At 35.7% G+C, this 27,054-nt stretch overlaps 1 protein-coding gene across 2 annotated transcripts in view; it reads left to right on the top strand.

The window, feature by feature from the left end:
- The first annotated feature begins 18,283 nt into the window (after positions 1 to 18,283).
- Positions 18,284 to 27,054, top strand: part of LOC129256856 (cytoplasmic dynein 2 intermediate chain 1-like) — a 34,250-nt gene continuing 25,479 nt past the window's right edge. For both annotated transcript variants that reach the window (XM_054895052.2, XM_054895051.2), the window contains exons 1-6: positions 18,284 to 18,485; positions 21,634 to 21,681; positions 22,929 to 23,451; positions 25,187 to 25,314; positions 25,917 to 26,204; positions 26,580 to 26,669. In XM_054895052.2, the coding sequence (XP_054751027.2) occupies positions 18,474 to 18,485; positions 21,634 to 21,681; positions 22,929 to 23,451; positions 25,187 to 25,314; positions 25,917 to 26,204; positions 26,580 to 26,669 (1,089 nt within the window). In that variant the 5' untranslated portion in view covers positions 18,284 to 18,473. The remainder of the gene's footprint in view (positions 18,486 to 21,633; positions 21,682 to 22,928; positions 23,452 to 25,186; positions 25,315 to 25,916; positions 26,205 to 26,579; positions 26,670 to 27,054) is intronic.

The raw sequence follows: 27,054 nt of genomic DNA, 5'->3' as shown, positions 1-27,054 counted from the left end.
GTGCATAATCTATTTTGTGAAATTAAGCGAAACTTACAAATGTCATAACTTTCTTATTTTAAATCCGATTTCGATGAAATTTTCAGTTTTATGCTTGTTGGATTTTCTCTCTTTATTCAAATCAACTTTTTTGGGGGGATGATTTGTCCTTTAACTACATTTAGCTATGTTCTTACAACAAGATAACATCTCATATGGCCTCAATACATGGGCGGAAATTTCTCCTGATTTTCTCCATATATATATATGTGAAAGTGAATAAAGAACTTGTTGTCATTGCAAACTTGTATTTCTCGTGAATATCATTTTTTTTCGCATTTCTGATATATATATATATATATATACATGTATATATATATTTTTTTTTTTTTTTTTTTTGAATAATGTTTTTATTCTGATTTCATGAACAAAACAAAAAATATATAACATTTCAAATTAACATTTCAAATCACATATAATACTTGACATTTCATATTTTCACTTTTTTTTCACTAAATTAATAAAATCATAAATCATATATATCTTAAAGAAAACAATGAAATCAGTTATTATAAAAATGCTTAAAGACTCAAATGCCGCCCTAATTTCCCCATTTTAATAGCTATTTTCTTTTCTTGATCCTTATATTCTAAAATAAGTTTATGTATATCGTCAGTGGTTGGTAATACCCCCTCCTTTCTAAATATAAATAATATATATTTTACCATAAAGATAATAGTATTACAACTTTTTATTCTATGTGTATTGCCTGACAAACCAACAAAAATATCCCGCCATTTCAAGTCCTTTATTTCATCTAATTCAAATCGCTGTATCAAAGTTTCCCATATCAGTTTGACCTTTAAGCAAGACAAAAATATATGTGAATATGTTTCTGTTTCCCGTTTACAGTACGAACAGAGATTGTCGTCAACAAATCCAAATCTAAACAAATTAACTCTAGTGTAAATTGCCCCATGCAGAAGCTTAAATTGAAATTCCCTATGTCTTCCAATTAATAATGTTATTCTTGGTCTAAAAAAACATTCACCAATTTCTTTCTCTGTATAATTATAATTATTTTGTCCATCTCTTATCTGTAAATCATATGACTTTTGCAGTTCTTTAATAAAATATTCATATATTTTTCTTGATGGTACCTCCTTAAAGCTAATTTCCCTCCCCAACAGATATATACACACACACACATACACACACACACACACGCACCCACACACACCAAGGGCTGTGTATACGAGGGTATATAACCGTGTAGGTCTACATAATACTACCATCTTTCAGTTAAAGGCCTTTGTTTTTCAATATATATTGTAATGGATTTAATGTAATTATCAATATGCGAGCAAAGCGAGCGAGAAAATTTTCAGTTGTTGAGACTTGAAAGACAGAATGGTGTCCAAAACCTCTTTCATTTCAAGTGGTGTGAATCACATCAGTATATATCAAGTAAAAAATGTGTACCTAATAATATCATCTTTCAGTTAAGACCTGTTTCGATTTTTTCGATGGCTTTATTTTAATGTACGTACGTATTTGTTGGGATATTAAGTAATATATTACAGTGAATATCACCATGCTAGCGAGCGAAGCGAGCGACTGAGCAATTTTCAATAGTTGGAAGACAGAATGATGACCAAAATCTTCTTTCAAGGTGTGTATGATTATTAGCGAAATGCAGCGAGTGAGCGTAGTGAGCGAGCCTTGAAAAAGTTGTTTTGCTTTAGTCGTTTAAATGATATGCATATTTACAGAGGATGCAGATGAGAATGAAACAGTCCAGATTTTATTTGATGGAAACTCATTTGCTCACTGGTTAAAGGTGAGGTGAGAATGATAAAAAATGGAATCATGATTATCGGGATTAAGGGTGCTTTATGAAATGATATAGGCCATCACAGTCACGATAAAAACTTCAAAAAAAAGTGGAAATTGTACAGTGACGCAAATTTAAATGGAAATATTGCACAAAGGAAATATTTTTAGCAATATTTAAGCTTATATTAGGAAATGGTGCAACATTCAAAATTTTGAGTAATATTTATACATTAAATATTTATTAGATTTTTATATGGAATAAATGTGATTTAAGGTCTCCTAAAACGAATGAAATTGTATAAAGTGTGACCTCAAAACAAGAAAAAGGTATTTGTTACTCGGACTGCATGTGACTCATGAGGAGGATACATATTCCAACAAACAGATAATGCGAGCGCGAAGAGCGAGCTGACATTTCTTTGCATTCTGACCTGTTAGCTTGATATTCTAAGCATTTTTGGGGGTACCAATTATCAAGATGTGTATCTAAAAGAACAACTGATCGATGTAAGCACGATGCGCGGGCTGAAATTTTTGATATTTCGTTCTAAAAATAATTGACAGTTTATTTTAATAAAGAACAAGATATAGATAATATATATATTTAACAAACGATTATTGCAAATCGGAAGCGCGAGTTCTTTTTTTTTAAGGCTTAGAACTAAAACGGGACATTCTATTGCTATAAAGACATTATGCGAGCCGCGAAGCGCGAGCTGAAAATATTTCAAATTCCAATCTGAAAACCGGGCATTGTAAGCACGCTTTTAAATAAAGAACGAGTTGTGCGTCTCAATGAACAAATTAATGCGAGCGTGAAGATCAAATCTACATTTTTTTATGTTACTATAAGTGATGCAAGCGCGATGTGCAAGCAGAATTTGGGTGGGGAATTTAGATCTAACAATTAGTTGGAATTCAGGAATTTGATGCATGTCGCTAATTAATGATGCGAGTGTGTATTCATGAACAGGATGCATAATCGCGTATCTCGCTGATACAAAATAACGAAGTTCGAATCTCGAGCATAATGATCCGTTCAAATTGTCTAGCCCCTAGTTTCATTAACTTTTCTTATTCTTTTTAATCCTTTCCTCCTTCGATCCCTTTTTTCTTTTTTCTCCTTTTTTCCTTTTCCCCCTTCTTTGTTGCTGTTGGCAAGCGGCGGGGTTCGGCAGATCCAAGGGAACCCCCTGACTTCGGCCCTGGGCTTGTTCTGGTCCATACAAAGGAAAAATATAATGATATTGCATATGTTGAGTTCAATTTTACTTCACAATCATGCAAGAGGATTCATCGATTGTCTGCACAACATAATTTTCCAAACTTCATTTAGTAAAATAATCCTTTTAGGTATACTTGCTGATGTCATGGATGTTCTGCCGAATCTACCATTTCTCCCGCGCATTATTGACAAGTGAAAATCTAAAATATAACCCTATATATTTCAAGATGAGGTGGAGTTAAAACATTAAAGTGTTTGGCATTTTCTTGTTTATTCACTGACAGAAATATATTTATGCCTATATATTGAAATTCCTGTGTAAATTCCTTAACAAATTTCTAATGATAGAAGGAAGCATTTCCCGAGCTGAGCGCGCGGATAAATCATAATTTTGCACTATACAGTGCGTATCAAAAAAAAGTTTACACTTTGAAAAAGCCCTGGGAATTAAAAAATATACAACATGTGGGTAATTTTTTCACATATAATCTTGGGTTTGGGTCTCATCTATCTAATGAAAGTAAAAGTTTTGACAGAATGTTACACTTGAGTGAGCACTGTCCATGTTTGTAAAGCTCGCAGAAATCTGTTTGCGCAGAAATGCTCGTTTTCACGCTGTGTCAAGGGGAAAGGGCGAAATCAAACTTACCCTGCGAAACATTTCTCATACATTTCCCTTGCACCTTTAGTCGATTGAAATAAAACGGATACATTCCAGCATTTTGTAACAATTTTGCCACCCAAATTGAAATGTCAGCACTTAGTAAGCACAACCTTTACCCTTTTGTGTGCCAGCTGGATCTGAGGATATAACTGAATCTGAACAAAAGTTTATATCAGACATCTCCAGCATTTTCACTAAGTTTGTGTCATTAAAGTGGGTTTACATTTCATTTTGAATTTGATACTTGTTTCTCCACACTTTTTCCAAGCTTGACAATGATTAATAAAATGAAAATGAAGCCTAAGCCATTTCATGTAAATCACAGCTCAGTGTAAAGCAAATATCGTCAAGATGGCCTCGGTGTGTGTGTGGGGGGGGGGGGTGGGGTGGGGCGCAATGCACTCTCCGAAGTGTTTTGGGCAAGGAAACAAGTTAAAAAAGGTAAAAGATATCATCAAATCAATTTTACTAGCTAAATTCCATGTGTTCTTCATGATTAAGGTCTACTTTTATTCGCATAACTATTTCCAAGTTCTGCGCAAATCATTTTTCACTAACTTTTCAAAAGTAAGTGGTGCTCACTCAAGCGGAAATATTTTTCGACAGTTATATCGTCATTCGCTTAAATGGATCTGTATTAATGTTAAAAAGTGGAAAAATCTTCAAGATATTACAAATATATATTTTTAAAGGATTTTTTCTAAGTGTAAACTTTTTTTTGATACGCACTGTATAGCTGTATATTATTGATGTAAAAAACAAATTTTGTATTTTGCTTGGTTGATTCGGCGATTTCTCTGTAACATTACAATTATATTTTATTTGTGCACTTCCGGATTATTTGGGGCCAAAGTGTTGTGCTTGCCCCACATATTTTCATTGGTGGGGCGATTGACGCCCCTGCCCCCCCCCCCCAGGGTCGACTCCTCTGCTGCCAGATCGCCGTTTCGAAGAAATCCAAGGCAGATGCCATGCAGACTGTCCGAAACAAAGACCAAGCTCAAGAACTAGACGACGTAGGATAAGGCCAATGCCACTGCCACATTGTCATCGAGGCCTGTCTCGATGCCAAGGCCAAGCTTGTGAAAACCACTGGCGTAATCTGGGATCAGAGCACTGGGATGGGGGGTAATAGAAAATTGACCAGAAATTTCGAAATTTTTGGGACACGCCACACTAAGGGTTAATCATGTAGGCCAAGTGGCGTACCGTGGGTCACGGCATGGGGGGGGGGGGCACCAGCAAAAAGTTTGAGTCACTTAGTGCGCTCAGTTACCAGGTATATACTGACCTAATAGAGACATTTTATTAGGACAGTGCCATTAAGCGGATATATCACACTGATCAAATAATGCGAGCGCGAAGTGCGAGCTGAAATTTTTTTATATTCAGACCTAAAAAGGGACATTATTGGCAATTTTTTAAGAATCCATTGACAGTATACATATCTCACCATAGACATCTCATGTGAGTGCCAAGCGCTTGCTGATTTTGTTAGAATTACTTTTAAACACATGAAGCACTTGTTGACATTGTAATCATGATTAACATACGCATCTCATTAATCAAAATATTGCGAGCGCGAAGCGTGAGCTGAAAATGTAGGAAATTCAGACCTAAAGAGGGGCATTCTAAGGCTTGTTTGTATGAATTAACTAAGACTATACATATTTCACTAACCAAATGATGCGAGTGCGAAGCGCGAGCTGAAATTTTTTTATATTTAGATCAGAAAAAGGGACATTTTTAAAGATTTTAGGAATTCATGAAGAGCAGACATATCTCATCAACCCACTAATGCGAACTTACGCATAGAAGGAAATGTTTTGTATTAATACCTTAATACCTTATAATGGGGCAATCGCTTTAAGTAGTCATGAAAAAGAAGCAAATAACAAAACAATAATAACTCGAAGTGCGAGGAAATATATTTGGTGTGTATTGACTTGAAAACGGGAGGTTTTAGTACAACAGGATTATATATCTCGTTAAACAGACAATGCGAGCACCAGGAACAATGTTTTGTATTAATACCTTAATACCTTAAAATGGGGCAATCGCTTTAAGTAGCCATGAAAAAGAAGCAAATGTCACTACATAAAACAATAATAACTCGAAGTGCGAGGAAATATATTTGGTGTGTATTGACTTGAAAACGGGAGGTTTTAGTACAACAGGATTATATATCTCGTTAAACAGACAATGCGAGCACCAGGAACAATGAAGACATAGGCCCTGAGCAAATTATGTTGCATAAAGTTATGAAAAATGTTTCTTATGTAATATAACAAAACATAATTATGATATAACATAACTTTATAATGAACAATAAATTATTCTTTCCCCACTACGTTTCTCTACCTTTCTCCTTCTTTTTCTCCTCTTTTTTTACCAGCCGATTTAGGGGGCACGTGCCCCATGCCCCCCACGTAGTTACGCAACTGTGTAGGCCTATTTATAACCGCGTTCATAACCACCTTTCAGTTAGAGGTCTACAACGATTGTAACAAATTTGATATGATATGAACTAATGAATTACAGTTGATATCAATATTCAAGCGAAGCGAGTGAGTGAATTTTTCAACCGAATTTTCAGTGGTAGGACAACAGAATAGTTTCCATAAACGTGTTTCAAGTGGTGAGTAATTATCACATCACGGGGTACACTCTTAAAACAAATCAGTCAAAAATGACAGTGATGGACCCCCACTTTTAGAAGCACTGGAAAAGTGCCCTTTTACGCAAGAAAAATGCCCCCTCTCGAACGTGTACTGTGCCCCTTTCATCGGAAGAGGTCTTAGGTGTTACTAAGCAAGTGCCGTTTCTCGTATGAGTGCCAATTCCCCCCCCCCAAAAAAAAAATGCCCCCCTCATGGACGTATCATGTGGCTATGCCCTTTTCACCTGATAAGGACCCTTTTTATGCCGTTAGCAAGTGCCCCTTTTCGTATTGGTACCCCTATACCCGAAGAATGTGCCCCACACGATGTCTTGTGCCCCTTTCACCTGAAAAGGATCTGTTTTATGCCGTTAGCAAGTGCCCCTTTGCTTTTTTTTATCTGGTGCCTTTTCTCGTATCAGTGCCCCTTTTACCTAAGAAAAGTGCTCCCCGAACGTGTTATGTGCCCCTTTCACCGGAGAAGGACATGTTATGCGTATAACGAGTGCTCCTTTGCCTTCTCATAGGTGCCTGTTCTTCATAAAAGATAAGTTTTTCAGAAAAACCACTCTTTTCGGGCCCGATGAGCGCCCGGTTTCTTTATTTAGCAACGTCCTGCTTCCTTCTGCAAGTGCATAATGAATGAAATGTATATATATATATATATATATATATATATATATATCTTACGTGCCTTAAGTTTCATGAGTCATCTGAGTGGGCCGTAGATAAGTATTTTTTTTAAGACCAAGGCAGCGGGGGCAGTTACCCCCCCCCCCGAAATTTTGAAAGCTCACATTATTTCACTTCAGATTTTCACAAAATTCACCAAAAGTATGCACAAAATCCATCCATTTCACTTAACAAAGTGCAAAAGCGCCTAAATTATAAGCTCGGTCGCTTCTCTCCCTTTCATTTTCAAAAAATTTTACGCATGCTGCTACCCCCCAGCGAAAAAATTATGCATACGGCCATGTTTAAGATAGTGCCCTTTTCGAAAGAAAAGGTGCCTCCCCCCCCCACTTTCAACTTCGCTTTGCTGCCCCTGATTATTATAGCTCAATTGAATGGAGAATGAGAATAAATGGGACCATGATGATTAAGATTAAGGATGCCTTATCAAATGATTATAGGCCACAATATAAACTAAAAAAAAAAACAATTTGGAAATAGCACAATGATTTTGAATAATCCTTTAAATTATTTTTCAAATTTTGAGTAAAGGTAATATTTGAAATATTTATTAGATTGCTGTGCTAATGTTTATTTATTTATTATTTGTTTAAAAACATGGACGCCCATTCAACAATGTGTTGGTCTCCCATGTGGCCCTGTGACAATGCACATAGCACAACATAACAATTATAACAATTCATTTACATAGCAACATCATAACATCATAATAGAGGCATGAATAGATTGGTAGGTACATTGTTAAGGAAATAAGGAAACATACAATTAACTATAAAAGTACAATGATTTAAAAAGCAGATGACGTGAAAGTATGATTAAAGTATCCTATTAAAAACGGGATAAATTTATAGTAAATATATTGCGGTTCTATGCCTTTGTTTTTCATTAACGGCATTGATTTGGTCAATGCAATCAGCAAACCTTTCGTACACTTAACTGGTAGTATAGGGTTTATAAGGCCTATTATTTTGTGCAAATTATCCCCCGCTTCTACAATGATGCCAGGATATATATTAACCCCCTCCCACATTCAAACCAGCGTATTGGTTTCAATATATATATTTGGTATATAAATCTCACAGCCGAGGGGGGGGGGGGCGGATTCTGCCCCCCTCCCCTGAGATCTCGGCCGTCGATCGCTCGAGCGCCGTGAAAATTTGCCCAGTGGTAGTGTGCGATAATTCTACAAGGCTGTATTATTAATTTTTCTGAAAAAATAACACGGTAATAGTTGCGTAATTTCGTAACCGCGGACCCGGGCATCGCAAATTTCGTCTCAAAAGTTGCGCGAGACTTAAAGGGATGTCCGGGCTGAAAATATTTAAATCTTAATACATAGAGTAGAATTCAATGAGCAAAATGTCAAAAATTTCATCAAAATTGGATAACAAATAATAAAGTTATTGAAGTTTAAAGTTTGGCAATATTTTGTGAAAACAGTAGTCATGAATATTCATTAGGTGGGCTGATGATGTCACATCTCCACTTTCCGTTTTCTTATATTATTACATAAAATCATAATTTTTTCATTATTTCATATTTGTGTGAATAATATGTCTCCCTTATAATGAAATAAGTTGCAGCAATAAATACCTAATGCACCAAATTAGTTGTCAATCCAATTTTCTAGTTCTTGGAGGAAAAAATTTGAATAAACCTAATTTCATATAATAAAATACAAAAGAACAAGTGGAGATGTGACATCATCAGCCCACCTAATGAATATTCATGACGACTGTTTTCACAAAATATTGCTAAACTTTAAAATTCAATAACTTTGTTATTTGTTATCCGATTTTGATGAAATTTTGGGCATTTTGCTCAGTGAATTCTACACTATTTATTAAGCTATACATAATTTCAGCCCGGACCATCCCTTTAAAAGTAAATCGTCAGCGAGCGGCGCGGTCAAAAAAATTCGCGCGGCGGATTAATCGCGAAAAATGTCGAGGGAGGGGGACGGTCGCCCCGGGCCTTTTAGGGTTAAGCACCGTTGAAGTCATGAACAGAATACGTATATTGCTAAACAAAATAATTCGAGCGCGAAGCTTGAGCTACATTTTTCTTGAAATACTGACCACAGTGGCGTAACTACGGGGGGGGGGGGGCACGTGCCCCCCCCCCCATCGGCTACCCCAACCCCCCAAATAAAAAAACCCAGGGAAAATGAGAAGAAGAGGGAGAAAGGAAGAGGAAAGTAGTGTGGAAGAATGTTATATTATATTTTATTTCATTAAATTATTTTTTTTCAATAACTTTCTGAAACATAATTTGCTTAGGGTCCATTGTACTAAAACATTCAATTTTTAAGTTAATATATACCAATTATACTTCCTCGCACTTCGAGTTATTATTTTTTTATGTAGTGACATATTTTTTTTTTATGACTTTAAAGTGATTACCATCTTTTAAGGTCTGAATATAAAACATTTCCTGTCCGTGCTTATACGTTCGCATTAGTATATTGGCGAGATGTGTGCTCTCTTAATGAATTCCTAAAATCAGTCCTTAATATGTCCCTTTTTAGGTCTGAATATCAGAAATTTTCAGATCTCGCTTCGCGCTCACATTATTTGATCAGTGAGAATGTGAGATACATATCCAGTTAATAGCCCTCTATAAGTGACTCAAAATTTTGCTGGTGCCCCCCCCCCCCATGCCTTGACTTACGGTACGCCAATGACTGACCTGAAAAAGGCACATTTTGTAATTGCGAAAAAGAAACATATTTCCTAAACAATTAATGTGAGCGCGAAGTGTGAGCTGAAAACTGTTTACATTGAGTAGTGGAGCGTTGTGGCCCAGTGGATTAGTCTCCCGACTTTGAAACAGAGGGTCGTGGGTTCAAATCCCAGCCATGGCGTAGTTTCCTTCAGCAAGAAATTAATTCACATTGTGCTGCACTCAACCCAGGTGAGGTGAATGGGTACCTGGCAGGAATTTATTCCTTGAAATGCCGAGCGCGTAAAAGCTGCTTACAGGACAAGTCCACCCCAACAAAAGTTGATTTGAATAAAAAGAGAAAAATTCAACAAGCACAACACTGAAAATTTCATCAAAATCGGATGTAAAAAAAGAAAGTGATGACATTTTTAAGTTTCGCTTAATTTCACAAAATAGTTATATGCATCCCCCCGATCGGTATGCAAATGAGGAACTGGTGACATCACTCACTCACTATTTCTTTTGTATTTCATTTTATGAAATATGAAATATTCTAATTTTCTCTTCATTGTCCTTTGAAACAAAGTTTTATTTCGCCCTGAACATGTGAAATTACCAATGTTTAACATTTTGTGTTTCAGTCAAGTTGGTCCTTATTTTCAAATCTGTAAAAATTTAAATATTGTATAATTCAAAAAATAAAAAACAAAAGAAATAGTGAGTGAGTGACATCATCGATTCTCTCATTTGCATGTGACTAAATTGTGCATGTAACTATTTTGTGAAAAATAAGCGAAACTTTAAAATGTCATAACTTTCTTATTTTACATCCGATTTTGATGAAATTTTCAGCATTATGCTTGTCTGATTTTTCTCTATCAATTCAAATCAACATTTTTCTGAGGTGGATTTGACCTTTAAGCTACAGCCAGGGCAATAATATCCAAGTCCTTTGGAAGCGCAGATAGGGGCGTTATTCATTATGTGTAATGCGCTATACAAGAACTGACTATTATTATTATTATTGACTCGGAAAAGATGATTTGCAAGCATGAACATGATTCACATCTCACTAAGCAAAATAATGCAAACGGGGAGCGCCTGCGTTATTAAAAAATAATAATAATAATTGGATTTATATAGCGCCTTTTCCAGAGGATACAAAGCGCTGTTGATTGCATAAGACAAGTTAAGGTTTATGGTTATATAAGTGTGTTTTGAGATGTTTTTTGAAGAGGTCAAGAGAAGAGAGGTTTCGAAGAGATGGAGGGAGTTTGTTCCACAGACGGGTGGCAACAGATTGAAAGGAGTTGAAACCGGCCTGTTTTCTGGATTTTGGAATGACATAGGAAGGAGCAGCTGCAGAACGAAGAGAGTATGTAGATCTTTGTTGATGAAATAACGAAGAAATGTAAGAAGGTATGTGGTTGACAGAGATTTTTAGGTTTGAACAAGTATTCGATAATGTATTCTATCAGAAACATGTAGCCAATGTAGTTCATTAAGAAGAGGGGTAGCATGACACCATTTAGGTTTTTGACAGATTAATCGTGCACATTTGTTCTGAAGGCGTTGAAGTCTTCCAAGGTCCTGTTCACTAATACCCCCAAGCAAGCAACCACCATAGTCGAGCCTGGAGAGCACAAGAGCCCTTACAACATTATGACACGTGTCCTTATCCAGGAAACTTCTAATGCGATTGAGATTATATATTTGCCAGTTGAGAGTGCGACACAAGTATGTTACATGTTCGGTCATTTTCATTTCACTATCAAAAACAACTCCTAAATCCTTAATGGTTGAAGATAATGGAATATCTATGTCATTAAAAGAAAAAGAAAGGTCAAGGAACCGATTAAGGTATGCAGGAGATGCAGCAACAAAGAACTCTGTTTTACTAGAATTTAATTTCAATTTACTATCTACAAGCCACGATTGAATGTCACACAAACATTTTGAAATCCGAAAATACGCGCAGGCTGCATCTCCAGGCTTGGTAGGATCAAAAGTGGTGAACATCTGAATGTCATCGGCATAAACATGATACTGAATTGAGTGCCGACTGATGATGTTCCCAATATTACCGATGTAGTAAGTAAACAACTGAGGCCCGATAATTGACCATTGCGGTATACCATATTCCAATGGTCTCTCACTTGAAAGTGACCCTTTTATGTGTACTCGACTAGACCTGTTACTAAGATACGACTTGAACCAGGAAAGAGCATTATTACCTAGGCCAAAGTCATCAGCCAACCTTTCCCAAAGGATTTTGTGATCTACCGTATCAAAGGCAGATGAGAGGTCAATCAGATCAATCAGATATATTGAAGTGATATGCTGACATAAAACTAACACAAGCACTTGTATGTATAAAATGCAATGTCGCTAAATGATTACGCCAACCTGAAAAGGTATTTTTATGACCTTTAATTCTGCTAATTCTTCTCCCCCCCCCCCACTCTCTCTCTCCCTCTCCCTTCTTTCCTTTCTTTTGCTTATCTTTCTCTTTTCCCTTCCCTTCTCCACTCTCTCCCTTTCCCTTTTTTAAAGGGGGTCACACGAGCCGGATGTCCGGCCGGATGTGGCCCTGCCCCTGGATGGCCACCTCTGTATACCTCTATAATGCATGTTATATCCTACATAGAGTAAATCCTGTATAGTGATTGGTTCAAGTAGCATCATGTGACCGAATATATTTCAACTATGATGTTGCGTGACGTCAGACCTCGATATATTTTTGGATATACCAATATTCTGACGTCATTATTTCACAAAACTGGATATCTCGGCGCACCGGCTTGCGCGCTCTCTCTCTCCCGGGCGCGCAAGTCCAGCGCGATGCGTCAGCGCAGACACTAATCTGCGTTCCGCTGGGCGCGGTGGCTCGGAGAAAAGTAGGTAATTCAACAGGACTTTGCATGCTCAGCGCATAGATTTTGGTTATAAATTATTAAAAGTAGGATATAAAGCAAATATATCAGGCGTTTCATTCGAAAGCATAGTGGGAATTATTGATCCTCGGTTGGACTGGCAAAACTACTATATTTCCCTCGGGGCTTCGCCCCTCGGGAAAAAATAGTAATTGCCAGACCAACCTCGGATAAATAATTCCACTATACTTTCTCAAAGCCCGATATATTTGTTTATTATACGCACTGTGTGTGTGTATTTGAGTTTTGTCAGACGTGTATCAATCAGATATGATTATTTACGTCTGGACCGACGTTTAACGTCACCATCCGAAAGACGTGACCAGGGCTCGAACCTCAAACCTCTGCATCAATTTATAACTTCCCCATATAGCTTGGATTACAGGCGCACTCCACAACGCCCAGTGAACAATACCACTACATAATGATACACGCCTCTTGGCATGAAAGCCAAAGACTATATAGTCTGGTCTGTTAGCGGAATTATGTGGACACGGTGGACAAAAGCATGATTTTTTCTCCAGACCTTTGTTTATGTATGAGAATTAAAAATGGGGTATGCTCCAAAAAATCTGGCTGCAGGAACAGTGAAAAAATGGGTGAAAATGTCAGAATTTATGAGTTTAGATTGGTCTGATATATAGACTAGCGCTAGTGCAAAACTCAATAGCGGTGCATTATTTTGCATTGGTTTAGTTCTTGAATTCAGACCCTTTTTGAACAGATATTCTGTTTGTCCTCACATCTCAATGCACTAAATATCTGAATGCAGATGCTAAACAAGCCGACGGGTGGTGATGGAGGGGGTTGAATGTTGGTGTGTATGTACATATTTTGGTCTTGGGGTAAAGATGTGCAAGACACATTTTTTTGCATGTGTTGGAAATTGTGTTGCCATGGTAACAGTGTATTATGGCAAAAATAAGGTACAAATCTTGCAGTTAGAACTACTTCCTCTGTTGTCACCCGATTCTCATGAAATTTGGCACACACATTGGTCTTGAGGTGAAGATGTCTAAGACCCTTTTTGTGTGTCTTTCAAAAATCTTGTTACCATGGTAACAACATATTATTTGGTGAAAATTGGGGAAAAAATTACAATTCAAACTGCTTCATCAGTTTTAAATCAATTCTCATGAAATTTGACACACACATTGGTATTAGAGTAAAGATGTACAAGGCACTTTTTGTATGTGTTTCATAAATTGTGTTGCCATGGTAAAAACATACTATATGGCAAAATTTAGGTAAAAACCTTGCAATTTGAACAACTTCATCAGTTTTGAACCATTTCTCATGAAATTTGGCTCATACATTTGCTTTGAGGTAAAGATGTGCAAGAACCATTTTATGTGTGCACTTTTCAGAGTATATTGCCATGGTAACCACATATGATAGCCAGAAATGCAGGAAAACTCATTGTGGATCAAACAACTTCCCCTTTTTTTTGTCAGTGCTCATAAAAGTTGGAAGAAATATTCATCTTTGGGTAAAGATTCATATTAAATTCTAAACTGCATTAAAATATATGAGTGTGGGGGTATTAATCACCTTCAGTAATATTTCTAGGTTTTGGGGGAGGAGCGGGATTGGTCCTTAAAATCTGACCTCAAAATAAAGGTTAAAGGCGGTGTCCATTAACACTCTTGAAATAAGCATCCCCTCAAGGGCATAGGCTGGGGGTACACTGGGTGAATGTGAAACCTTCCGCTCTGGCAAAGGAGTTCCAACACTGGCAAGCAAAACAAAATGTGTACCCCTTCTACTTTCAACGGCTGATTTTCCAAACCTTAGTTCCACCTTCCCAAGATGTGCACCCCTCCCCATACCACTTCTATCTCCCTATGCTCAACCAGTCTACGCCTTTGCCCCTCAGGGGTCTTTGTATTTTAAAGCGAGACATTACTCCCTTTTTTTGGGGGGGGGGGGGTCTTTAGAAAATGACCTCATAAAAGTAAAAGTTAAAGGATTATGACTAAGAACTTAACCCCCCCCAAACAAATGGGGCTGATATATTTTTTTAGCAGAAAAATGCCCCCCCCCCCATTAAAAGGTAAGAAGATTCATTTGCACTTCAGAGTTCAGACCATTCATTTGATGTTTAATGCATTCTGCTTTGGTAAAAAATTGTTTACAGTAGCCAATTAATCATTGTTTATTTATATTCTCATACTCAGTCTTTTATTCATATTCCATTCCTACTCTTTCTTTTTAACTATATCACATCACTCTTGATTTTGAGCTTCACCATACCATCTTATGTTTCCTCTCTCCTTTTTTTACCCTCTCTTCTCTCCAGGTATATTTTTTCTGACATATTATAAAGTGAACCTTTAATCATGCAACTAATTATAGAAATATATATATATATATACAAAAATCTCTGCACTTGTTTTAGAAATTCACTTGCCAATCCATGACTCAATAGCATACCATATCAAAAATATGCATATGTGCACAATAATTTTTTGCCTTCAATTTTATTTCATTTAATTTTTTCAGTATAATTGTCAAAAAATGAATATTATGTTTCAGTAGCAAAATTGTTGGATGCAAGATCTGACTGTCACAAAAAATGCAAATAATTTTGCATTGGAGTAAGGACGAACGTATTCACTGTTCATTGAGCAAATGATGACTTTTATTTCTCTACATATATTCTAGTCATATCCCTTTCAGATGGTGGTAACTGCAGGAATGGGAAAACTCAGTGATATAACTAAAATTTTCACAGAGGATTTTAGGAAAACAACTAAATCCATTTTTTTTCAAGCAACAGTTATTCCATTCTGAATGCTGCAACTATGAATTTGATGCACCTTTACCGAAATATAATATCATGATTCATGACAGCCATTTCTTCAATTCTTTAAACTAGACATTAAATATAGCTAATAGTATTATTTAGGACAGAGTGTAGCCAAAATAGAGTTTAGAAGATTATGAAGAAAAGAATAAATATCATGGTATTATATTTCAGTGTAGGTGTAAGCATTCGAAATGGAATAATTGTTGCTAGATAGTAATGAATTAAAATAGCAAAAAAAAATGTACTTAGAGAGGGAGAAAAAAAGGGGGGGGGGAGGAAACAAAACAAGAAGGTATGGTAAAGCTCTAAAGTGCAAAAAGTGCAAAAAGTGATGTAAGAAAGTCAGAGTAAACACTGAAATGAACAAAGACTGAGTAGAAGGAGATGAATAAAACGTTGATTAATTGGGCACCGGAAATGATCTTTTATCAAACCAGAATGTTTTAGGCTTTAAATTAATACGCTGAAGTGTAAAGGATTTTTCTTCCCCCCCCTTTTTTTTTTTTGGGGGGGGGGGGGGTCAGTTCCTAGTTGTAATTATTTCCTTTTACTCTTTATGTGGCAATTTTCTAAAGGCCCCCCCCCCAAAAAAAAATGGAAGGGGTGCTTTCTTTAAGAGTGTTTAAGTTCGTAATGGCCATGTCCTTTAACCTTCTATATTTTTATGTTGTCAGTTTTTAAGGACCTCCTCCGCCCCCCCCCCCCCAAAAAAAAGAACCTATAAATATTATTGAAGGTGATTAATACCATGAATACCCTGCGCTATTTTATGATGTTAAAGGGGAATCCAAACCAAATAAACACTTGTTTTTATGAGGAAAAGAAAAAATCAGACAATAGGTCAAAGTTTGAACAATATCGGACAAACCATAAGAAAGTTGTGAATATATAAAAGTTGTAAACATTGGTAATCACTATATACCCATGAAGACTTCAAATTGGCCGCACATGTGATGTCATAATGATGTAAGGGAAGGACCACTCTTCCATGTACAGAAATAATTAATTGACTAAAATGTCTTTTTCAAAAGTTTTACTTCAAATTGTATCTTTCTTTCATGAGGACATAAAGCATTATACTAACAGGTTTATATTACGGCCCCAATGAAATTTAGGAGAAAACCAAAAATCAAAGTACAAGGCCAATGGGAAAGTTGTCCTTGCGGCCTCACCCCTTGTCATAATTTACTTACCCATTATCAATTTGAAATCTACATACTAGTAGCCTTAGGGATCTTAATTTTAAAGCAGCCATAACTTTATTTTGCTTGTCCGATTGCTTTCAAACTTTCACCATTCTTATTTTTTTCCTTTTCCACACAACATTTTATGACCAAGGCTGGATTCCCCTTTAAGACTGAATGTGAATCTTTACCCAAAATGAATATTTGTGTAAACTTTTCTGAGCACAGGCTGAAAACTGAGAAGTAGATTGATCCACAATTGATGAGTTTTCCCTGCATTTCTGGCTATATGTGGTTATCAAGGCAATGCACTCTCTGACAAATGAAAAAAAAAGGTTCTTGCACATCTTTATCTCAAGGCCAATGTGTGAGCCATATCATGCATGAGAATTGGTTTGAAACTGATGAAGTAGTTCAAATTGCAAGGTTTTTACCTAAATTTTGCCATATAATATGTTGTTACCATGGCAACACAATTTCTGAAACAATCACAAAAAGTGCCTTGTACATCTTTACTTTAATACCAATGTGTGTGCCAAATTTCATGAGAATTGATTTAAAACTGATGAAGCAGTTTGAATTGTAAGGTTTTTTCCCCAATTTTCACCAAATGTTATGTTGTTACCATGGCAACAAAATTTCTGAAAGACACACAAAATGTGTCTTAGACATCTTCACCTCAAGACCAATGTGTGTGCCAAATTTCATGAGAATCGGATGAAAACAGAGGAAGTAGTTCTAACTGCAAGATTTGTAACCTTATTTTGCCATAATACACTGTTACCATGGCAACACATGCAAAAAATGTGTCTTCCACATCTTTACACCAAGACCAAAATATGTACATACACACCAACATTCAACCCCCTCCGCCGCCACCCTTCGGCTTGTTTAGCATCTGCATTCAGATATTTAGTGCATTGAGATGTGAGGACAAAAAAAATATCTGTTCAAAAAGGGTCTGAATTCAAGAACTAAACCAATGCAAAATAATGCACTGCTGTTGAGTTTTGCACTAGCGCTAGTCTATATATCAGACCAATCTAAACTCATAAATTCTGACATTTTCACCCATTTTTTCACTGTTCCTGCAGCCAGATTTTTTGGAGCATACCCCATTTTTAATTCTTATACATAAACAAAGGTCTGGAGAAAAATTCATGCTTTTGTCCACCGTGTCCACAAGTAGGGTGTTTTTGACGCTAACAGACCGGACTAATAGTCATTGGCGAAATTATGTGAGTAATACCTTGGTCACATTTGCTCTACGGCAGCCGTACGGCGAGTCAAAAAGAGTCGTGTTAACATTTTTTTGTACCATCTGCATAAAGGTGGTTTGAATTAAAATAAATAAAAAGGCTGTTTTCGACTCGCCGTACGGCCACCGTAGAGCAAATGTGACCAAGGTATTACTGAGATGTAGTGTCTTTGCAGATTATATCTATTCCTGGCGAAGAGATTGCGCTAAAATTTAAGACTTTAGTGTCAAATTAAAGTTTATGATTGCAAATATCATTCATCAGAATATATTTTTTGTTCAATTAAAATCATTTATATTAAAAATATTTTTAATAATTAGAATAATTCTGAAAAACTATACCATAAAACATAATTTATGTAATGATATTAATTATTTTGAACGAGGACGTGTTTCCAATGTATACAAATTCTACATATTTTCACAGTCGTTTAACAAGCAAAATTTTACCTGAGTCAGCTCAGGTTAATGGGAGCGTGTGATTTTTCGAAGCAGATGTTACCAAGTTTTACAAGAGGATTGATGAAGATAATAAATTTGTAGCTGTTAGTGTTTTTTAATTTTACAGGATGCCAGGGAAGGTGAGTACGCATCACTTCGCGTCGCGTCGGAATTCGGAAAGACTGCATACCGGGTACCGCGCCGCTGTTCATTCCCTCAGTCACTGCTACAGTCCCATATATTAACATTTGTGACAGGGCAGTGTTTCCACAGATCCAAAACAAATGTCCTGACAGTCACGAATCCTAAATTTCTCGAAAAAACGAAAGTCATAACTTAGATATTTCCTGGAATTTTCAAGCTTGATTTTTGAAAAAAATTTGGGCAATATCACAATTAGACAGCTGGCAGCCGTCTGTTTCGAGGAGTTTTTTAACATTTTATTTTTTTTTAAATTTCTCCTCATACACAGACGGCTCGCTAGCGTGCAGCCACCATTAGGGGACTTGCAATGCAAAATCCCCCCGTCGGGGCTCTTCAATTTTTGTCTTTAATGAGTAAAAATTTTGAAAATTCACGCGACCAAAATGCAAATTAATATTCCCTCTTGGCATCAATTGCCAAAAAACTGAGAAAAATCAAGTTAAAAGGAACAAAAACAGTGACTTACCTCGGCTGTCGCGCAAATTCACTTCCCCGTTTTATCCGATCTTAAGTACATAAACATATGGCCATTGAGTCCCCTGTACAGATCGCGCTAGAACTTCGGTCTCTGTATTTGGTGAGTGAAGCCAACGGAGTTCAGCTGAACAACCAACATAACAGAGACCGAAGCTTTTGGTCTATATCACAATGAGCCTAAACTTGGTCCAAGACCAAGATAAGTGACCAAAATGAAATTGAAGGAATTTAACTTTGTTCATGCGGAACTACCTCAGGCATGTCAGGCGATGTTCGTGCAGGCTCCACTCCACTTCACTACCGCTACACTACGGTTATGATATAACCTTGTTCTCAGTTATTATGTTATATCTCCATGTGTGGCAAAATAAGGATGGCAATGTTTGGCTTATTTTCTCTTTTTCTTTGGCCTTTGGGACAAATGCTTGATTTTTTTACACTGACAGTTTCCATTACACCTATTCGTCATACAACTTGGCCCTTAAGTAAATTTGATTCTTTAAATTATTTTTTTCTTAAAGGGGAATCCAGCCTTAGCCATAAAATGTTGTGTTGGGAAGGACAAAAATGAATTAAACAGAATGGCGAAAGTTTGAAAGAAATCGGACAAGCAATAAGAAAGTTATAGCTGCTTTTAAATTGAAATCACTAATAGTATGTAGATTTCAAATTGGCAACTGGGTAAGTAAATTATGACAAGGGGCAAGGCCAACTTCCCCATAGGCCATGTACTTTATTATCAGAGATTTGTGGTTTTCTCCTAAGTACCCATTCCCCTGGGGCAGTAATCTAAATATAATCCAGGTAGTATATTGTTTTATGTCCTCATGAAAGAAAAATATAATTTGAAATAAAACTTTTGGGGAAAATGACAATTTAGCCATAATATGTATTGGAGTACATGGAAGAGTAGTCCTTGCCTTACATCACTATGACATCCCATATGCAGCCACTTGGAAGTCTCCATGGGTATAGTGATTACCAATATTTACAACTTTTAAAAAATCATAACTTTCTTGTTGTTTGTCCAATATTGTTCAAACTTTCACCTATCAACTTGTCTGATTTTTCCTTTTCTTATAAAAACAAGTTTTTATTTGGGTTGGATTCCCCTTTAATTAAAAATAGAGATTAAAAAATGAAAATTTTTGCCATATTATTTTCCACCAATAGAGGGCGTACACAAAAATATGCCCAAAATTCAAGTTTTTGAGTGCTCTAGTGAATACAAAAATTATTCCCAAATTACTAATGAATAATAAATTCCAACTGTACGGAAATTAGTAATTTGGTCACAAAAGTGATATTTTAATCATTTTTTTAAGTGTGTGCTCTGTACAGCATTGGCATGCCATAGTCCAACCTGTAGATTCCCCACAGGCAGGGTGGTTGCAGTGAACAAGTGGAGTGGAGCCTGCACGAACATCGCCTGAGGTAATGCGGAATGTGAGCAGACAATTTTGAGTTACGTTTGAGGCAAACAATTCTGTAAATATAACATGAATATTGAAAGTTGCTATGTTTAATTGTTGTTCAAATGTAATTCTTGGCTGCCTTTGCATTTCCTAGAATTTCTTGGATTTTTTTTCATCACTCAAACCTTTCCAGGAAAAAGTATAAAATTTCCTGAAATTCATGTAATTTTGGGAGAAGTGGAATCATATTGGAACAGCGCAGGGGACAGGTCAGGGATCATAATATTGATTTTGGCCACTTGTTCACTGCTACCTCCCTGCCTGTGGGGAATCTAAATGTAGATGCAGTGTACAACACACATTTTAGAAATTCATTAAAATGCCACTTTCGTAACCAAAAATACAAACTTTCATACAGTTGCAATCTATTTTTCATGGGTAATGTGGGGATCATTTTTGTATTCACCGAGCGCTAAAAAAAAAAAAAAAAAAAAATCTATTTTTGGCATATTTTGCAGTAATTTTTTCAGTATTCATCCATCAACAGCATTTCAAAGTCAAAGTAATGAATAGTCTTACTTGATATTCTAATTAAAAAATTGAACACTTGAAGAAGGATGAAAGACAACTAGTATGACTCTGCAACCAGATTAGCAACTCCTGAGTTTAAGTCCCAAGATCACCATTTCAGGACAGCCTTAAGTCAGCAATTACATTCAGCAATCTTAGCAATAAGTAAAGTTCTAAATAGTCTTACTTGATGTTTATGATGTTACATACATGTATATTAGGTGAAGGAAGAGTGAGGATAGGCAGATGGCATCTTCCCGCTACTAGTATGCTGTACACGTGATGTACGTGCTGTCTATGAGGCTGTACACTGTAGACATTGACACTCGAATACCCAGTTGCAGTAGTTAACAATCAGGATAAATCTCCATAATCCTCAAATATAACGCTAAATAATGTAGAAAACTTCACTCTATGATCATCAATATTGATTTTATTTGGTATTTGATGAAATTTGTACAAGATTTCAAGTGAAAAGATGAATTAAAAAACCAATAAGTCGGAGCCCTAGTAAAAATATAATATGCTCACTTGGTACCCGTCATCTTACCTTCAACTTGATTAATTTTCAATGACAAGCTTTCCATTAATGTTATTTGTACTTAACTTTTTTTTATTACAGAGCAAAGAAGACACATGGGGAGCGAAGGAATTGACTGAATCTATCAAGGTACTCATATCAAAAGACAGATTACAAATATATATTTACATTAGATCTAGGCCTAAAATAATTAGAAAATAATAAGCACTGCTAGATCTACTGGTACTGGTAAGTTCAAGTATGGTAAGGTGCCCCAAGTCTGCGCAGTGCCCCTTGTCTGCACATTGCACGTATCTGGGCGATTCTTATAAAACAATACATAGACATAGGCCACTATATTCATTAAATAATATTGAATTTCAGGCGTTTCATGTAACAGCCTCAAAATACCGCCTTTCTCATCATAACCCCAAAATCATGTTTAAAGTGATCGAATGCATAGACATGGGGCACCATTTTTTTGTTCAGTCTTAAAATGCCTGACCTTGGTTTTCCAAAGAAAGTCATATATTTTTCTAATTTTTGGGGGCACACTTCTCATATTAATATAAGGAACATTATGAACTGATTTTTTGTGTAAAATAAATTCCTGTTTAATCTCAGTAAAATTGTTAGGTGCTCAGACATCGGGGGCCTCCCTCATACTATTTTGGTCTAATGCTCAGAAGCATTGCATATCTATACTTTTTATGATGCATTTATCTTTATCTTCTTTTTTAATAGAGAGAAGAAATTACAGATAAATAAAAGTATATTTAGTTGAGTACATTGATAGCAATTGTAATAGAACATGTAGAACCTAAGTGATGCTTTGTTGGTTTTATTTAGATTGACTTAGGGATTGATTGAGAAAATTTTTTGCATGATAGGAGCATCATCATATTGTGTCTTCTGGTTGTTTTCATTCTTGCTAAAAGTTTAGTTGTATTTGTATTATTAATCATGTTTATTATGATTTTTATAATATCACATAAAAGCTTAAAAATACTGTAGATCTAGATGATATGTAGGCCTTAAAGTGGTTGATAATCACAGTCTTTGGTGACACTGAATTTCATCAGTCTACTGGTCTCACTGGCAGTCAATACACATACACATGCACCCACACAAAAAAATACCCCGTTTTGACTCAACCATAATGATATTTAATGATAATGACTCCTAATGTGGATACTCACTCTATGAGCTATAAGTACAGGTGTAATGATTTAATTTTTACATTTGTACATGAAATTATATAAAAATCTCCATACTTTGCAGCAATATTACATACTTGACTCAGTATTGAGTTCAATTAGATTTACCGGTAATGATAAATTGCTATTTTTCATATTAATTTGATATTTATTTGAATTTGTTTGTTTTGTTTCTAATAGGAAGCACGGTCATCTGGGAAAAGCAAACACAGGGATAGAGACCTTGATAAAGAAAGAGAAAAGACAAGGGATAAAGACAAAGACAGACATAGGGAGAGAGATAAAGAGCGTGATAGAGAGAAAGATAAAGATAGACACAGAGACAAGGATAAGGAAAGACATCGAGATAAAGAACATGACCGTACAAGGGACAAGGATAGAGACAGGCATAGAGATAAGGAACGAGACCAGGAAAGAGACAGAGATCGTGACAAACACAGAGAAAAGGAAAAAGAAAGGAGAAAGGATCGTGAAAATGAATCTTCAAAGGAGAAGGACAAAGAAAGAAGAAAAGATCGTGAAAGGGATTCCTCTAAAGAGAAGGACAAAGAAAGAAGAAAAGACCATGGAAGGGATTCCTCAAAAGAGAAGAACAGAGAAAGAAGAAAAGATCGTGAAAGGGATTCATCAAGAGATAAAGAAAAAAGCAAACACAGAGAGAAGGAAAAGGACAGAGACAGAGAAAAAAAGGAAAGATCACATGGTAAGAAAAGTACTTTATTACTTGTGATAAATAATTTAGAAAATAAATCTTGAGTTCTTATATTCACAGAAAAAGCATACATAAGTTTGATTGCAGATCATTAGGCCTACTCTGTGAGTTGCATTTTTTTCTCTCACCTGCATAGCAAAGAGACTATAGGCGCCACTTTTCCGACGGTGGCGGCGGCGTCAACATCAAATCTTAACCGAAGGTTAAGTTTTTGAAATGACAGCATAACTTAGAAATTATATGGACCTAGTTCATGAAACTTAGACATAAGTTTATCGATATTACTGATTATTACCTATACAAGACATTTTAGGAGATAAATAAAAGTCATATTTCGCTTGCTACTTTCAATCCGAGACCAACGAGGTAAATATTTGCCATGTTGCCCTCCCTGGGCTTTGCCCATAGAAATCCTGTACAAAATAGAGGGCGATATTGGCCATATTTCTGCTAGTGCGCTTGCGCAGTAGTAGCCAATTTTGATCACTAATTTCAGTATTTCAGAAATCTGGCTGGAACCACTTCATGAACCAATGCATTGTAGATAATGCGCGGCGCGGCCAGTGCATACACAACATACACAAACGTAACCCAAGCGCAAGATTTCTACGCGTTGTATGTGCGCGCCATGCATGATGCGCGACTGCAGGGTATTACGTCACAATTGCTTATTAAGGGTTACTTCGCTAAGTTTGTTAATAACCTGAAATCAGAAGTAGTGATAAGCAAATAGGCATATAAATTGTTCCAAAAAGTAGCTTCAATTACACATTGTACAGCCTTAGGTGATAATAATAATATTGACTGGCTCTTCTTTCGGGAAACATCAAATATGTCGCCCTTAATAGAACCATATTGCCCTCGTCTAAAGACTCAGGCCAATATGATTCTGTTGCGGGCGACATATTTGATGTTCCCCTCAAGGCCAGTCAATATTATATATATATCCTGCCTGAGTTTTGGGTCACATAACCAATTAAGGTCAAAGGTAATTTAGGGTCAATGAACCTAGGCCATGTTGGGGGAGTCAATATCGAAATCTTAACCTAAGATTAAGTTTTTGAAATGTCATAACTTAAAGAGTATATGGGCCTAGTTCATGAAACCTGGCCATAAGGGTAATCAATATTACTGAAGATCCTGCTTGAGTTTCAAGTCACATGACCTCGATCAAAGGTCATTTAGGGTCAATGAACTTTGGCCAAGTTGGGGTATTTGTTGAATTACCATGATAACTTTGAAAGTTTATGGATCTGATTCATAAAACTTGGACATACATGTAAGAGTAAACAAGTATTACTGAACATCCCATTCGAGTTTCAGGTCACATGATCAAGGACAAAGGTCATTTAAGGTCAATGAACTTTTGCCATTTTGGGGGTATTTATTGAATTACGATCATAACTCTGGAATTGTATTAATCTAGTTCATAAAACTTGAAAATAAGAGTAATCTAGAATCACTAAACATCCTGTGGTCACATGACCAGTCTTGTAGTCGAGTCACCATGGTCCGAGTCCGAGTATTTTTTTTTTTTAATCTTTTTTTTTGGGGGGGGAAGGGGTTATAATTAAAAATAAAATTCAAATTTTGAATGCATGATATGTAATATCATGTTGTGTTATTCTATAATATATATGGGAATTATAGATTGAATTGATTTTTAAGATATTCTTGTCAGTAAATTTTCATTTGATTTTGTATTAAATAATTTGTTCTTCATTAGATAACAGAGAGAGGGCAGAAAGGACAGACTCTGGAAAAAAGGAGAGACACAGAGATAAAGATGAGAAAAGGAGAGAACAAAGGAATGAAGGCGGCAGTAGAGATAGAGATAAATCAAGAGCCAAAGATGTAGGTTGATGATGCAATGTGTTGAAGAAGTGCTAATTATTTTTTTGTACTGTTCAAATACAATGTATGGTGGAAAAATTGCACCACCAATTCTAATAAATGGGCATTATACACTTCAAGTCTAAGAAATTGTCCAAAGTAAATTACAAAATATTTATTCAATTATTTGAATATTCATGACTCCTGGTACTTCGTTTCATGAGGGTACATGCATTGTAGATCAGTACTCCACTTCAAGGTTTGCAATTATAATAAAGTTTAGGATTGTCCATAACAGATTTATGAAGGATATATGTAAAAATGCGTTTTGCATGCTATATCATATTTGGATAAAATTTACTACTTTTTAATGAGAATATGCAAACATGCAAGCTGTACAAGAAACTTGTGGAGTAGATTCTGAATGTGATTTAAACTTCTCTTTTTAAAATAAAATGGAAAGAGATTTTGATTGAATTGATTTGGAAATAAAGTTTACCTTTACCTTTATTTTCCTTTTTGTTTCTCATATTGAGATCTTTTGCCTACCCACCAACAAATTTTAAACTAAATAACTCTATGTACACCATGTTAGAAATCCAACATGTATCTTTTTTCATTAGGAGGAGCGAGATAGAAGAAGGGAGGAAAAAAGGCACAGAGATAAAGACAGAGAGAGGAAAAGAGAAAAGGAAAGTCATGATAGTGACCGTGAGAAAAGGAAACATAGAGACAAAGATGGCTCAGCTGAAAGGAAGAAAAGGGAAAGGAGTGGAGAGCGTAAACATCGAAAGGAACATCGAGAAGAGAAAGATAGAAGGAAATCAGAATATAAGAATGGCCGAGATGAGAGACTGGAGGAGAAAGATAAAAAGGAAAGAAGACGGCATGAAAATAATCATGAAGATGAGGTAATGTGTATTTGTATTCTTCTTCTCCATATGTACAGGCCACACTGTTTGGTGTATTCTCATACTCTTATTCATGCTCTCATACTTTTCTCATGACTTATAATGGATTTACTTCACTTTCTGCAAGTTTTACTAACTTTCTATCCACATTTTATTCTTTATATCTCATTTTAATTATGTCTTTTGACTATGAATGGAATTGAATTGAATACATAGGTAACTGATTTGTGGGACGATCATATTATTTGGTAGATGCTTGATTTATTGTGGCTGGATAATGCCAGCTTTTATTTTCTTTGTTAGCAAGACACCATTTTTTAATGATATATCATTCACACTTATTATCTGATATTGTTATTAATCTTTTGTATTTAGGATGATGTAGGACAGGACATTCACAATGCACCAGAAAACAATGAGCAAAATCAAGAAGAATCTCATTATGCCTATGAAGATGATTTTGAAGTAAGTGTGCTTAATACATATTTGATCATATGATTTATTAAAAAGTTCATTGAAAATTATCTATAATGTGTATTGTATGTACCTGTAGATGCCAAATATTGAAATGATAACCACTGAATTGAGTTTGGAAGGATAAGTATTATTCATTCTCATAATATTTAACTGTAAAAGATTTGAAATAAAATTATAACAAAATTGTTGGTGTTGATTGTGTTGATGATGATGTTGATGATGATGATGACAATAATAATGATAATAGTTATTGTGAAAGTGAAAATCAAAATATAAGAAGTATATATAAGAAGAATGTCAGTAACAAATATAGTAAAAATGATACTCATATTGATAATGTATTTAATATATAATGTACCCTTTATATAGCATC

Source organism: Lytechinus pictus, chromosome 3, assembly GCF_037042905.1.
Source record: "Lytechinus pictus isolate F3 Inbred chromosome 3, Lp3.0, whole genome shotgun sequence".
Taxonomy (NCBI): domain Eukaryota; kingdom Metazoa; phylum Echinodermata; class Echinoidea; order Temnopleuroida; family Toxopneustidae; genus Lytechinus; species Lytechinus pictus.
This window is presented reverse-complemented; position numbering and strand designations above follow the sequence as displayed.